Raw genomic sequence first — 13870 nt, 5'->3', positions numbered from 1 at the left:
ACCTCTTAGCTGAACGACAGCACTTTATCAGTGTGACGGCCGCTCGGCTCCGCACACTGGTAGTTTCAGCCTGGATTGTGAGTTCAGCCAGAATTTAAACTCTCAACCTTCTGACTGGAAGGCAGGAGTGCTGCCCACTGAGAGGCAGCTGACACCTTACAGGAAAGCTCAGAGAGGCTCATAGGAGTAAGGAGAGACCCATTAGAAAGTGACGTACCATCGGTGCCCCTCTGTGTCCAATAATTGCAGGCTTCGATCCCAGGGTCCCCTTCTCTTTGATGCAAGGTGAATACATACCGAGAGGCACCAAGTAGAGAAAAAGGAGAACAGCAAAATACAGGCCCAAAATGATGGCTCTGGGAACTGGAATACAAAAATAAAAATTGAGTTGGCAACCGTACTGATTGCAGCTTGAAGTCTCACCACATGGTACAGTACAGAAAGAAGCCATTCAGCCCATCCAATTCCCTTTTGAAAATTGCTAATCTGCTTCCACCACCCTTTCAGGTAGATAATAACAAGTCGCTGTGCCAGAGAATTTCTTCTCATCTCCCCATCTGGTCACTTATTTATTCTATCAAAACCTTTTATGATTTGGGAAACCTGCCAAATCTCCCTGTAACCTTCTGTCCACTAAGGAGAACAATCCCAGCTTCCCCACGCGCCCGAAATTCCACATCGTCGGTGCCATCCTGGGAAATCTTCTCTGTGTCCTCCCTATGGCCAAGATATCCTTCCTAAAGTGTGCCGCCCAGAATTGCCGACCTATGTTCCCCCCTGATGGCGGTCACCGAACCAGCGATAAAGCCTCATCACCGCGTCCTTGGTTTCACAGATTCTGGGGCGTTTACAGCACAGAAGGAGGCCATTCGGTCCATCACGTTCATGCCGGTCAACACAGATCTGACCGCACTAACCCCATTATCCAGCGCTTGGCCCACAGCCCTGGAGGTTACGGCAGCGCAGGTGAATATCTAAATACTTCTTAAGTGTTACAAGAATTTCTGCCTCCACCACCCTTTCAGGCAGCGAGTTCCAGACTCCCACCACCCTCTGGGTGAAAATGTTCTCCTCACATCTTTGGGTTGTGGGGGCGAAACCCACGCAAACACAGGGAGAATGTGCAAACTCCCCACGTACAGTGACCCAGAGCCGGGATCGAACCTGGGACCTCGGCGCCGTGAGACTGCAGTGCTAACCACTGCGCCACCGTGCTGCCCCCACCTGACCTATTCTAAACTTCTTTTTACAAAGCTGCAGGTTCCGTATGCCTTTTTAACAGCCTTGTCGGCCTGTCCAAGCCCCTCTCAAAATTTATTTTGTTAATGCACCTTCCTTAAATCTATATTGTTTAGTTTACGTTCCAATAAACAATCCCAAATAATTTTCTTTTGGGAAGCAAGTTCATGTCAAAACCTCTTGAATAGACCTTGCACTTCCGTCTGCAGAACTTGATTTAACAAAGGCACGACTGTCCTTGCACTATTACAGCTGTCATGCAGACACCCACGCTTATGAAATCAGTAGCACTGTTATATAGAGAGATGCATTAAGTATAATGGGCTCACATTTACCAAGTGCGTCATCATATCTCATAGAAATGTCTCGGAACACTTCACAGACAGTGATTTGTTTTGAAGAGGGCCAAGTGACAACGATGAATGAATGCCAGGCAGAACTTAATAGTGTTGCGGGAACAGTAACAGCCACTCGATCAGACTGACCAGACAGTGTCTTTGGTTAATAGCTCAACTCAAGAACAACGACAAACCCAGCCCAGTCGACCCTGCAAAGTCCTCCTTACTAACATCTGGGGGCTTGTGCCAAAGTTGGGAGAGCTGTCTCACAAACTAGTCAAGCATCAACTTGGCATAGTCATACCCACAGAATCATACCTTACAGACAATGTCCCAGACGCCACCAGCACCATTCCTGGGTATGTCCTCTCTCACCGGCAGGACAGACCCGGCAGAGGTGGCAGCACAGGGGTACACAGTCGGGAGGGAGTTTCCCTGGGAGTCCTCAACATTGACTCTGGACCCCAGGACGTCTCACGGCTTCAGGTTAAACATGGGCAAGGAAACCTCCTGCTGATTACCACGTACTGTCCACCGCTGGCTGATGAATCAGTACTCCTCCATGTTGAACACCACTTGGAGGAAGCACTGAGGGTGGCAAGGGCACAGAATATACTCTGGGTGGGGGATTTCAATGCCCATCACCAAGAGTGGACCAGTAGCACCGGTGCAAACTCCACACAATCACCCAAGGTTGGAATCAAACCCGGGTCCCTGGCGCTGTGAGGCAGCAGTACTAATTACTCCTGCCCTCAGCATTGAGATACATTCAAGTGTGAATACAAATGAAAATAAACAATCCAGACACCTGGCTGTCTGGAAGCTGTTACCCTGTCAGTTACAGCCTACTTAAAGCTATTTTTCTTTGAAAGTGAATAGAAGCTGGCTTTTGTTTCGGTGCAACATCGTGAGCCGAAGGGCCTGTACTGCGCTGTATTGTTCTATGTTCTATAAGCTTCCCAGATCAAAGGATCAGTGGGGGGTTAAAGTCTTGTGATGTATTTTGGCTTTTTATGAAGTAAATGTGGCTGATTTCTACATTTCTGTCAGAGGCAGTGGCTTTAAGGGACAGGTAAGTGAAAAAGCAGTGATTTTTCACTATTTCTGCCTGGACTGTTTTAGCTTCCAGGCAAGGGTGAGTGCTGGGAGGGTCTCTGATATGGAGGAGGGTCTCTGATATGGAGGAGGCCCTCTGATATGGAGGAGGGTCTCTGATATGGAGGAGGGTCTCTGATATGGAGGAGGGTCTCTGATATGGAGGAGGGTCTCTGATATGGAAGAGGGTCTCTGATATGGAGGAGGGTCTCTGATATGGAGGAGGGTCTCTGATATGGAGGAGGGTCTCTGATATGGAAGAGGGTCTCTGATATGGAAGAGGGTCTCTGATATGGAGGAGTGTCTCTGATATGGAGGAGGGTCTCTGATTATGGAGGCTCTCTAATATGGAGGAGTGTCTCTGATATGGAGGAGGGTCTCTGACATGGAGGGTCACTAATATGGAGGAGGGTCTCTGATATGGAAGAGGGTCTCTGATATAGAGGAGGCTCTCTGATATGGAGAAGGGTCTCTAATATGGAGGAGGGTCTCTGATATGGAGGAGGGTCTCTGATATAGGGGTTTCTCTAATATGGGGGCCTCTGATGCGGGGTTCTGATGGAGCCTCTGATGGGGGTCTCTGATGGAGGTCACTGATATGGGGGTCTCTGACATGAGGATCTGATGGGGGTCTCTGATCTGAGGGTCTGGTGGGGGTTTCGCTGGGGAGGGATCGGGTCCCCCTCACGCATGCGTGCTGTGGGGGTGGGTGACCCAGCATTTCCCGTGGTGGCGAAAGGGAGGATGCCCCACCCATCAGCGGGGTAGGGGACAAGATTTGCGTTGTGCTGGGGGGGGCGGGCGGGGGGGGGGGGGGTCAACCACCGGATCTGGGCATCGGGCTGCCCGCTCAAAACGACAGCCAAATAGTGGGATTCAGGATAGAATCTCAGGAGGCATGAATTTGCATGGCAAGGGCAAGTGGATCTCCCCTGGGCACCACACCTAACGTCAGTGCGGACCGGGAGGGATCCTATTCCAGCTGGAGAATATAGTCTCCCAAACGGAGAATCCTGCCCTTGGTGTCAAACTTTGTTTAATAACACTCCTGTGAAGTGTCTTGAGATATATTAAAGGCGCTACATAAATGCAAGTTCTATTTTCCTCCTTGTCCTTGGTGCCCACAACTAAAATCTATCACAAATTAACAAGGAAATGTTTTTATGTATAAAGGGAGTGTTTTTGAGGAAATAAAAGTCCAATTCCTTGTATGGGATAATGAAAGTTCTGTCTTGCCAACATGCTGCACCTGTTGAGGGGTGTGGGAGTATGTAGGTTACAGGATAGATTTCTCTGTATACAGCTTTGGCCTCCTTATCTAAGGAAAGATATATTTGCTTTGGGGGCAGTCCAGAGAAGGTTCACGAGGTTGATCCCGGGAATTGAGGGATTTTCCCATGAGCAGAGGACGAGTGGGTTGGGTCTCTACTCATTGGAGTTTAGAAGAATGCGAGGCGACCTTATTGAGATATATAGGATTCTCAGAGGGCTTGACAGGGTCGATGCTGAGAACTTGTTTCCCCTTGTGGGAGAGCCCCTAAGGGGCTGGTTTAGCACAGGGCTAAATCAATTGAAAGCAGACCAAGGCAGGCCAGCAGCACGGTTCAATTCCCGTACCAGCCTCCCCGAACAGGCGCCGGAATGTGGCGACTCGGGACAATAGGCGATTTTCATTTTCATTTCATTTCTCACTTCATTTCTAGGACCAGAGGGCTGCATCTCAGAGTAAGCGGTCGCCCATTTAACACCGAGATGAGGAGGAATTTATTTTCTCAGAGGGTAGTGAACCGGTGGAATTCTTTACCGCAGAGAGCTGTAGAGGCTGGGTCGTTAACTATGTTCAAGGCTGAGATAGATTTTTAATCAGTGAAGGAGTCAAGAGTTATGGGGATTAAGCAGGAAAGTGTAGTTGAGGATTATCATGTCAGATCAATCATGATTTCATTGAATGGAGGAGCACTCGATGGGCCGAATGGCCTACTTCTGCTGCTCCATCTTGTGGTTCAATTGCTACACAGGCATTTTAGGAACACAGGAACCCGTGAGGGCCATTCTGTCCCTCGAGCCGGCTGCGTTATTCAACCAGATCATTGGCTGAACTGCAGCTGAATTCCATTCTTCACCTTTCGCAAACCTAACCATCTCAATCTTGAAAACTTTGATTATCCCCCAGACTTTTGGATCAGTGAATATCCGAAAACCGCGGATTTCTAATACTCCTGGTTCACCCACAGAGCTGGTTTAAACTTGTGCAGGAGGCGAGAAGAGGACGGACTGACCCAAGTTGAAAATCGACTCTTGTGTTTCCAGCAACATTTTTTTTCAATCGATTCATGAAGTATGCGTGTTGCTGGTTAGGCCAGCATTTATCGCCCATGTGGTGTAGGAGTGGTGTCGATGCTGTAGGGAGGGAGTTCCAGGATTTTGACTCAGTAACTTCATCATTATCGTCATCGACTGGGAGCAAGATGTCGTATTACCCCAGTGAGGTTTTTCAAACGCACTGTCTGAGAGTGTGGTGGAGGCAGGTTCGACTGAGACATTGAAAGGGAAGAATGTACAGCGTTATGGGGAGAAGGCGGGTGAATAGGAAAGGGTGCAGCCAGGATGGGGTCAAATGGCCTCCTTCTATGCTGTAACAATTCTGTGATTCTCGGTATAAGGTGCCTTCTCAATGCGAGCAACAACTCGCAGTTATATGAAGTGGAATCTTATATATTTTTTCAAAGTGTTGGGCTCAGACTGAAACCCAGCGTGTTACTCGTCAGCTGCACACACCAGTTGTCACTCCAGGTCTTGAGCCTCTCGGAGTAAAATCGAAACGAGTGGCCGCGGTTCATGCCCTCACTCTGGCGGGGCAGGTCCTGATGGAGCTGGCAAGGCCGGCTCCGGAGATCAGGGCGCCAACGTTAACGGGCACCTTGATCACAACTGAAGATCAACTCAAACCCCCACCCACAGGATTCATCAGCGTCCCCCCCCCCCACCCCGCAAAATCATTGGGGGTGCCTCTCCCCTCCCCAAACCACGGAAATATGGCCAATGTTTCCGCCCCCCTCAATGCACGCACCCCCTACCATGCCTGCAAGCTCCCCTCACTGCCCGCTCCTCCTTCCCTATCCCTGCCCCTCTCAATGGCCGTCGCACTCTCCTCCTACAAACCCCACACACATGGGAAGCCACCCCCCCCCCCCTCTGTCAATGTAGCTTCCCAGAGGGCCAGCCTCAGCACTGCCTCATGGCACTGACTGGCATTGCCAGGTTGGCGCTATACCAATCTGGCAGTGCTCACCTGCAGCAAGGGGCAGTGCATGGGGTCCTGCTTTCCCCCCGGGGGCTACGCTCACATTTGCGATTTGCCCCATTTGGGTACGCCACTGCATCAGCGGTAAACAAAGGATTCAGTTTGGCAGACACACCAGGAGCAAGTCTGTGGCCGCAAGAACCAAAACCTTTGTGGATTTCCTGGCGCTGAAACCAATCTATTAAAGAGAAACGGTGAATAAAATTGGAATTTGGTTGCCTGGGGTCCCTCTCGGTGAAGAGCAGCCCCTGGGCAGAGGTGGAAACCGGGCAAGTGGATTATCCGTCAGTAACGGAGCCCACTGAACCTCGACTAATTTAACCTGACCGGCACCCAGTCGATTATTTTCCATCGCAGAGAATGCTCCTGACCCATGCCCATCGCCATAAACATGTGGGGGGCACAATCTGACCAAAATGAAACAGAGTCCATTCTGGGTGGGATTAGAGGGGGGTCGTTCCCAGGGCTACAGGGGCCCCCTGGACCCTCCCAATGCCCCAACTCACCTCGAAGGTGGTCCTCGGGCGGGGGGGGGGGGGGGGGGGCAGTCCCACACACACCCTCATACAGGCAGGGCACCCTCGGGTCCAATCCCTGCCACCCTGGCAGTGCCATCTGGGCAACTTAGCAGTGTTTGTCTGACAGCCAATTGGCACTGTCAGGGTGCCCAGGTAGTAGTGGCAGGGTGCCAAGCTGGCAGTGCCAATGTGCCCAGGTGGTACCAGCAGTGGCAGGGTGCCACCCTTCCCGGAGACCGACCTCCGATCTCCTGATAGACACCCCCCCCCACCCCCACCCCCCCCCCCCCCCCATTCCACCGGGTCGCCGTTGTGTTGAATGGCCCCTGGCTGGGGTTTCCTCAGCGAGGCCGATAGATGCCGGGAGCCGGCTGGTTCTGGCTCCAGCAGAGTTAAGTGGGTTTCTAAACTCACTGAACTCTGCCAGTCTGGGTCCTGCCTAACGATTCGCGCGGGACGTGGCCTGTAAGCCGCGCCCGTGATCTCGCCAGGAAGACTTTATAAAGCACCGTTCACAGCCTCAGATCATCCCTGGAAGCTTTTGAAGTGTAGCCACTGTACAAACGTAGGAAACACAGCCGCTAATTTATTTATTTACTCATTCATTCATAGTATGTGGCCGTCGCTGGTCAATGGCAGCAATTCATTGCCAATCCCCAACAGCACTGGCAGCGTGTCACTGGAGATACACTGACCGGGCCTTCCGACAATCCTTTGGGGGAGACCGTGGCCCAGTGGTAATACCAAAGCCCTAATAATCCTGATGCTCTGGGGATGAGGATTCCAATCCCACCGTAACGGCTGGTGGAATTTAAATTTAATAAATCTGGAATTTTAAAGCCGGTCTCGGATATGGTGCCCAAGGGTAACTAGGGATGGACAACACAAGGTGGCAACCGTGAAATAATTGTCATCCTAACCCACCTGGTCCACTAAGGCCCTTGAGGGGAGGAAATCTGCCATCCTTACCTGGTCTGGCCTACCCCAGACCCCACGAAATGTGGTTGACTCTTAACTGCGCTCTGAATGGGCCCAGTACGGAACTCAGGTAATGAAAAATGAAAATCACTTATTGTCACAAGTAGGCTTCAAATGAAGTTACTGTGAAAAGCCCCTAGTCGCCACATTCTGGTGCCTGTTCGGGGAGGCTGGTACGGGAATTGAACCGTGCTGCTGGCCTGCTTGGGTCTGCTTTAAAAGCCAGCTCTTTAGCCCTGTGCTAAACCAGCCCCTGACCGCTCCTAATTAGGGATGGGCAGCTAATGCTGCCCTTGCCTGTGGCGCTCACATCCTATGTATAGAATTTTTTTAAATTGCAAAAAATGAGAGGGAATTCCAAAAAGGTGTCATCGATGTGTTCTTGCATCCACGTGGTGTGGGTGCACCCACCATGCTGTTAGAGAGGGAAGTGTCATCGAGCGGATCAAACATTCAATTAAATTGCTCTCTCAGGCAGGCAGAAGAGATCCCATGATGTTAGTTCGATATCAGAGCAGGGTGGTCTCTCAGTGCTGAGAGCAATATTTATCTCTCAATCGACATCCCTTAGAAAAGAGAGGATTATTTAGCCGTGCTTTCAGCACAGTATTTCCATTCAGAGTTAGGTTGAGGCGGGCTCTGCACCACAATGAGGGCAAAGTGCTGAGCGAGCAGTGACGCTGCGCTCGACAGAAGGGCTCCAGTCGACCATACAGAACAGCCAGTTACAGAGAAGGAGACAGTCAATATTTGGAGGCTGTGTGTTACAGTACTATTGGTTACCTCGGGAGAAGCGTTTATAAGTTAAAACATAGCGAAGATAAAAGTCCATTAAATCCAGAAAGAGGCCGTTAAAACCTGGGTGCCTGGCATCGTATAACTGTGGCCTTTTGATTCAATCTGCTCTATTTGGACATTTGGTACTGATCTATTAAAAGGGACTCGTTATTCCATAAGCCTAAGCCTGTTTCTTAGTAACTTAGTCTCAGATTGCGGGTCGGGTCGTGTCGGGTCAGCACACGGCCGACGCCACGTTCCACGGCGCGACCCGGCACCTGGCCATTCTCCGCCCGTTTTCCGCGTTGGAGGCAGGTGTTTTGGTCGGTGCCGGTGCTAGCCCATCACCGGTACCGGAGTCAGTGAGGGGTTTGCGACGATTTTCTTTTGCGTAGACCTCCCCCAGATTCTCTGTTCGAGCCGGCACTTAGCCGCAGGAAAGGGGAATCCCGCCCCGGTGTTGAATGGGCTTTCGTCAGAGAATGGCTATGGAGAGGGTGCTGAGGAACAAAGAACAAAGAAAATTACAGCACAGGAACAGGCCCTTCGGCCCTCCCAGCCTGCGCCGATCCAGATCCTTTATCTAAACCTGTCGCCTATTTTCCAAGGATCTACTTCCCTCTGTTCCCCGCCCGTTCATATATCTGTCTAGATGCATCTTAAATGATGCTATCGTGCCCGCCTCTACCACCTCAGCTGTAAAGCGTTCCAGGCACCCACCACCCTCTGCGTAAAAAACTTTCCACGCCCATCTCCCTTAAACTCCCTAGTGTTCCTAAAGGAAGAGTGCTAAATTGGGGAAAGGCCAAATATAACAAAATTTTGCAGGAGTTAGGGAATGTGGATTGGGAGCAGCTGTTTAAGGGTAAATCCACATTTGAATTGTGGGGGTCTTTTAAGGAAAGGTTGATTAGAGTGCAGGACAGACATGTCCCTGTGAAAATGAGGGATAGAAATGGCAAGATTAGGGAACCATGGATGACGGGTGGAATTATGAGACTAGCTAAGATGAAAAAGGAAGCATACATAAGATCTAGGCGACTTAAAACTGATGAAGCTTTGGAGGAATATCGGGAAAGTAGGACAAATCTCAAACGCGCAATAAAGAGGGCTAAAAGGGGTCATGAAATATCTTTGGCTAACAGGGTTAAGGAAAATCCCAAAGCCTTTTATTCGTATATAAGGAGCAAGAGGGTAACTAGAGAAAGGATTGGCCCACTCAAAGACAAAAGAGGGAATTTATGTGTGGAGTCAGAGGAAATGGGTGAGATTCTTAATGAGTACTTTGCATCGGTATTCACCAAGGAGAGGGACATGACGGATGTTGAGGATAGGGATGGATGTTTAAATACTCTAGGTCAAGTCGGCATAAGGAAGGGGGAAGTTTTGGGTATTCTAAAAGGCATTAAGGTGGACAAGTCCCCAGATCCGGATGGGATCTATCCCCGGTTACTGAGGGAAGCGAGGGACAAATTAACTGGGGCCTTAACAGATATCTTTGCAGCATCCTTGAGCACGGGTGAGGTCCCAGAGGACTGGAGAATTGCTAATGTTGTCCCTTTGTTTAAGAAGGGTAGCAGGGATAATCCAGGGAATTATAGACCTGTGAGCTTGACGTCAGTGGTATGCAAACTGTTGGAGAAGATACTGAGGGATAGGATCTATTCACATTTGGAAGAAAATAGACTTATCAATGATAGGCAGCATGGTTTTGTGCAGGGAAGGTCATGTCTTACAAACCTAATAGAATTCTTTGAGGAAGTGACAAAGTTAATTGATGAGGGAAGGGCTGTAGATGTCATATACATGGACTTCAGTAAGGCAATTGATAAAGTTTCCAATGGCAGGTTGATGGAAAAAGTGAAGTCGCATGGGGTTCAGGGTGTACTAGCTAGATGGATAAAGAACTGGCTGGGCAACAGGAGACAGAGAGTAGTGGTGGAAGGGAGGGTCTCAAAATGGAGAAAGATGACTAGTGGTGTTCCACAGGGATCCGTGCTCAGACCACTGTTGTTTGTGATATACATAAATTATCTGGACGAAGGTATAGGTGGTCTGATTAGCAAGTTTGCAGATGATACTAAGATTGGTGGAGTTGCAGATAGCGAGGGGGACTGTCAGAGAATACAGCAAAATATAGATAGATTGGAGAGTTGGGCAGAGAAATGGCAAATGGAGTTCAATCCAGGCAAATGCGAGGTGATGCATTTTGGAAGATCTAATTCAAGAGCGGACTTTACGGTCAATGGAAGAGACCTGGGGAAAATTGATGTACAGAGAGATCTGGGAGTTCAGGTCCATTGTACCCTGAAGGTGGTACAAGTTGCCTTATTAAAGTACACACACTCCCCCCTCACCTCCATCCCCCATCTCCTGCACACCTCCACGCCCCCCCCTCCCCCACCGCTCTCCCCCCCCCCACACTGCTCTCCCCCCCCCCCCACACCGCTCTCCGTCCCCCCCACACCGCTCTCCGTCACCCCCACACTGCTGTCCATCCCCCCCACACTGCTCTCCGTCCCCCCCACACTGCTCTCCGTCCCCCCCACACCGCTCTCCGTCCCCCCCACACTGCTCTCCGTCCCCCCCACACTGCTCTCCGCTCCTGCAACCCTCCCTCATTGCCCACCCTCCCCAAACCATCTCCACCCACACCACCAACCCCCCTCCCCCATCCTCCCCACCCCCATACCCACCCCCATACCGCACCATCCTGCACCCATCCCCGCCCCTGCACCTCACCCTCCCACACTGATCTCCACCCACCCTCACGTACCCATCCCCACCCTGTACCCCACCTCCCACCCACACCCATAAGCACCGCCCCCACCCCATCTCCCCACCCAACCCCACCCACCCCATACCCCTCCCTCCCACACCCATCCCCCTCCATACCCCACCCCCATACCCCACCCTCCCACACCCATCCCCCTCCATACCCCACCCCCATGCCCCACCCTCCCACACCCATCCACACCCCACCCTCCCACACCCATCCCACCCCCATACCCCACCCTCCCACACCCATCCCCACCCCATACCCCACCTCTATACCCATCCCTACCCCCATACCCCACCCCCATACCCCACCCTCCCACACCCATCCCCACCCCATACCCCACCTCTATACCCATCCCTACCCCCATACCCCACCCCCATACCCCACCCTCCCACACCCATCCACACCCCATACCCCACCCTCCCACACCCATCCCCACACCCAACCTCTATACCCATCCCTACTCCCATACCCCACCCCCATACCCCACCCTCCCACACCCATCCACACCCCATACCCCACCCTCCCACACCCATCCACACCCCATTACCCACCCCCATACCCCACCCTCCCACACCCATCCCCACCCCATACCTCACCCTCCTACACCCATCTTCAGCCCTGCACCCCACCCTTCCACACCTATCCCCACCCACACCCATAACCCTGCATCCTGCCCACCCACCCATCCCCACCCACATCCTCCCACGCCCATCCCCACCCTCCAACACCTATTCGCACCCCACCCCACACCCTGCAGCCACCCCTGCCGCCACTGCAACATGCCAATCAGGGACTTGCATACTGTTCCAAAAAAAATCTGCAAATAACAAGCTGGTATCAGTAAAAGTTAAAGTGTTGTTAAATCCGCGACTCTAACTCTGGTCCCTCGGTAATGCGGTTGCCTTTTAGCTAGCATTTAAGGCTACCATTCAGTTGCGTCAGATTGTTTACAGGGCATTGGCGAGAAAAAATTTTACTTCAGGAAGGATGTTCTTGCATTGGACGCAGCTCAGAGAGGGTTCCTGGGATGAATGGTTGCCCTTTGAGGAGGTTGGGCCTCTACTGCTCGTAGTTTAGAAGACTGAGAGATGATTTTATTGAAACACATAAGATTCTGAGAGGGGGGCTCAATCGATCAATTTTGCTTTATTCTTTCATGGGAGGTGGATCCCGTTGGCAAGATCAGCATTTGTTACCCATGTCTAATCGCTCTTGATCTGTGAGTCTTGCTAGTCCATTTCAGAGGGCAGTTAAAAGTCAACCACATTGCTGTAGATCTGGAGTCACATGTAGGCCAGACCAGGTAAGGATGGCAGATTTCCTTCTCTAAAGGGAATTAGAGAGCCTGATGGGGTTTTAACACCAACCAACAATGACCACCAGCTTTATATTCCAGATTTCATTCATTGAATTTCGATTCCATGAGCTGCTATTGTTGAACGTGAATCGAGTAGCCTTGGTCTCTGGGTTACTAGTTCAATAACATTACCATTATGCTGCCATGAGGTAGACATAATTTCAAATTAAGTGGTATCTCATTTAAGTCAGAGATGCGGAGGAATTCTTTCTCTCAGAGGGTCACTGGTCTTTGGAATTCTCTTCAACAGAGAGCAGTGCAGGCCGTGGGTCCTATATTCAGGGCTGAATTAGACAGATTTTGATCGACAAGGGAGGCAAATGTTATTGGAGAACAGACAAGAAAGTGGGGTTAAGACCACAGTTCAGATCAGCCATTGACTGGTGGTACATGCTCCAGGAGCTGAATGGACTACCCCTGCTCCTATTTTTCACATTTCTTTCTTACATTTTCTTTCGAAGAGGGCTGTAGAAACATTGAAACCTAGAAAATAGGACAAGGGAGAGGCCATTCGGCCCTTCGAGCCTCCTCCGCCATTCATTATGATCATGGCTGATCATCCAACTCAACAGCGTAATCCCGCTTTCCCCCCATATCCTTTGATCCTCTTTGCCCTAAGTGCTGTATCTAACTGCTTCTTGAAAACATGTAATGTTTTGGACTCGACTATTTCCTGTGGTAGCGAATTCCACAGGCCGACCACTCCCTGTGTGAAGAAATTTCTCCTCATCTCTGTCCTAAATGGTCTGCCCTGTATCCTCAGACTGTGACCCCTGGTTCTGGACACACCCACCATCGGGAACATCCTTCCTGCATCTACCCTGTCTAGTCCTGTTAGAATTTTATAGATTTCAATGAAATCCCCCCTCATTCTTCTGAACTCCAGTGAATACAATCCTAACCGATTCAAGCTCTCCTCAGACTTCAGTCCCGCCATCCCAGGAATCAGTCTGGTAAACCTTCGCTGCACTCCCTCTAGAGCAAGAACATCCTTCCTCAGATAAGGAGACCAAAACTGCGCTCAATATTCCAGGTGTGGCCTCACCAAGGCCCTGTATAATTGCAGCAACACATCCCTGCTCCTGTACTCGAATCCTCTCGCTATGAAGGTCAACATACCATTTGCCTTCTTTACCGCCTGCTGCACCTGCATGCTTACCTTCAGCGACTGATGTACAGAGACACTGGGGTCTCATTGCACATCCCCCTCTCTCAATTTATAGCCATTCAGAATATAATCTGCCTTCCTGATCTCGCTGCCAAAGTGGATATCGTCTCAGGGAAATGGAGACAACAGAGAACAAACAGGCATATCCCAGGACTGAATATTCAAAAATTGAAGGTCCTCACCTTTTCTATTCATCGTGGCAAAGTGTTGGGCGACCGGCCAGGAGAGTACCGTCATGGCTGCCAGGGCTCCAATATGCAGGTATGGAGCAGTGACCTGGAACAACATGAAAGCAAAAACAAATATTAAAAGCA

At 50.7% G+C, this 13870-nt stretch overlaps 1 protein-coding gene across 6 annotated transcripts in view; it reads right to left on the bottom strand.

Annotated features, from left to right (window-relative positions):
* The window catches only part of gdpd4a (glycerophosphodiester phosphodiesterase domain containing 4a), a 112833-nt gene that overhangs the window by 23081 nt on the left and 75882 nt on the right, over window positions 1-13870 (bottom strand). For all 6 annotated transcript variants that reach the window (XM_072477382.1, XM_072477381.1, XM_072477380.1 and 3 more), the window contains 2 exons: window positions 13739-13832; window positions 218-363 (listed from right to left, as the gene is read on the bottom strand). In XM_072477382.1, coding sequence (XP_072333483.1) covers window positions 218-363; window positions 13739-13832 — 240 coding nt within the window. The remainder of the gene's footprint in view (window positions 1-217; window positions 364-13738; window positions 13833-13870) is intronic.

Source organism: Scyliorhinus torazame, chromosome 15, assembly GCF_047496885.1.
Source record: "Scyliorhinus torazame isolate Kashiwa2021f chromosome 15, sScyTor2.1, whole genome shotgun sequence".
Taxonomy (NCBI): domain Eukaryota; kingdom Metazoa; phylum Chordata; class Chondrichthyes; order Carcharhiniformes; family Scyliorhinidae; genus Scyliorhinus; species Scyliorhinus torazame.
Note: the sequence above shows the minus strand (reverse complement) of the source record. Positions and strands in the feature narration are given on the sequence as shown.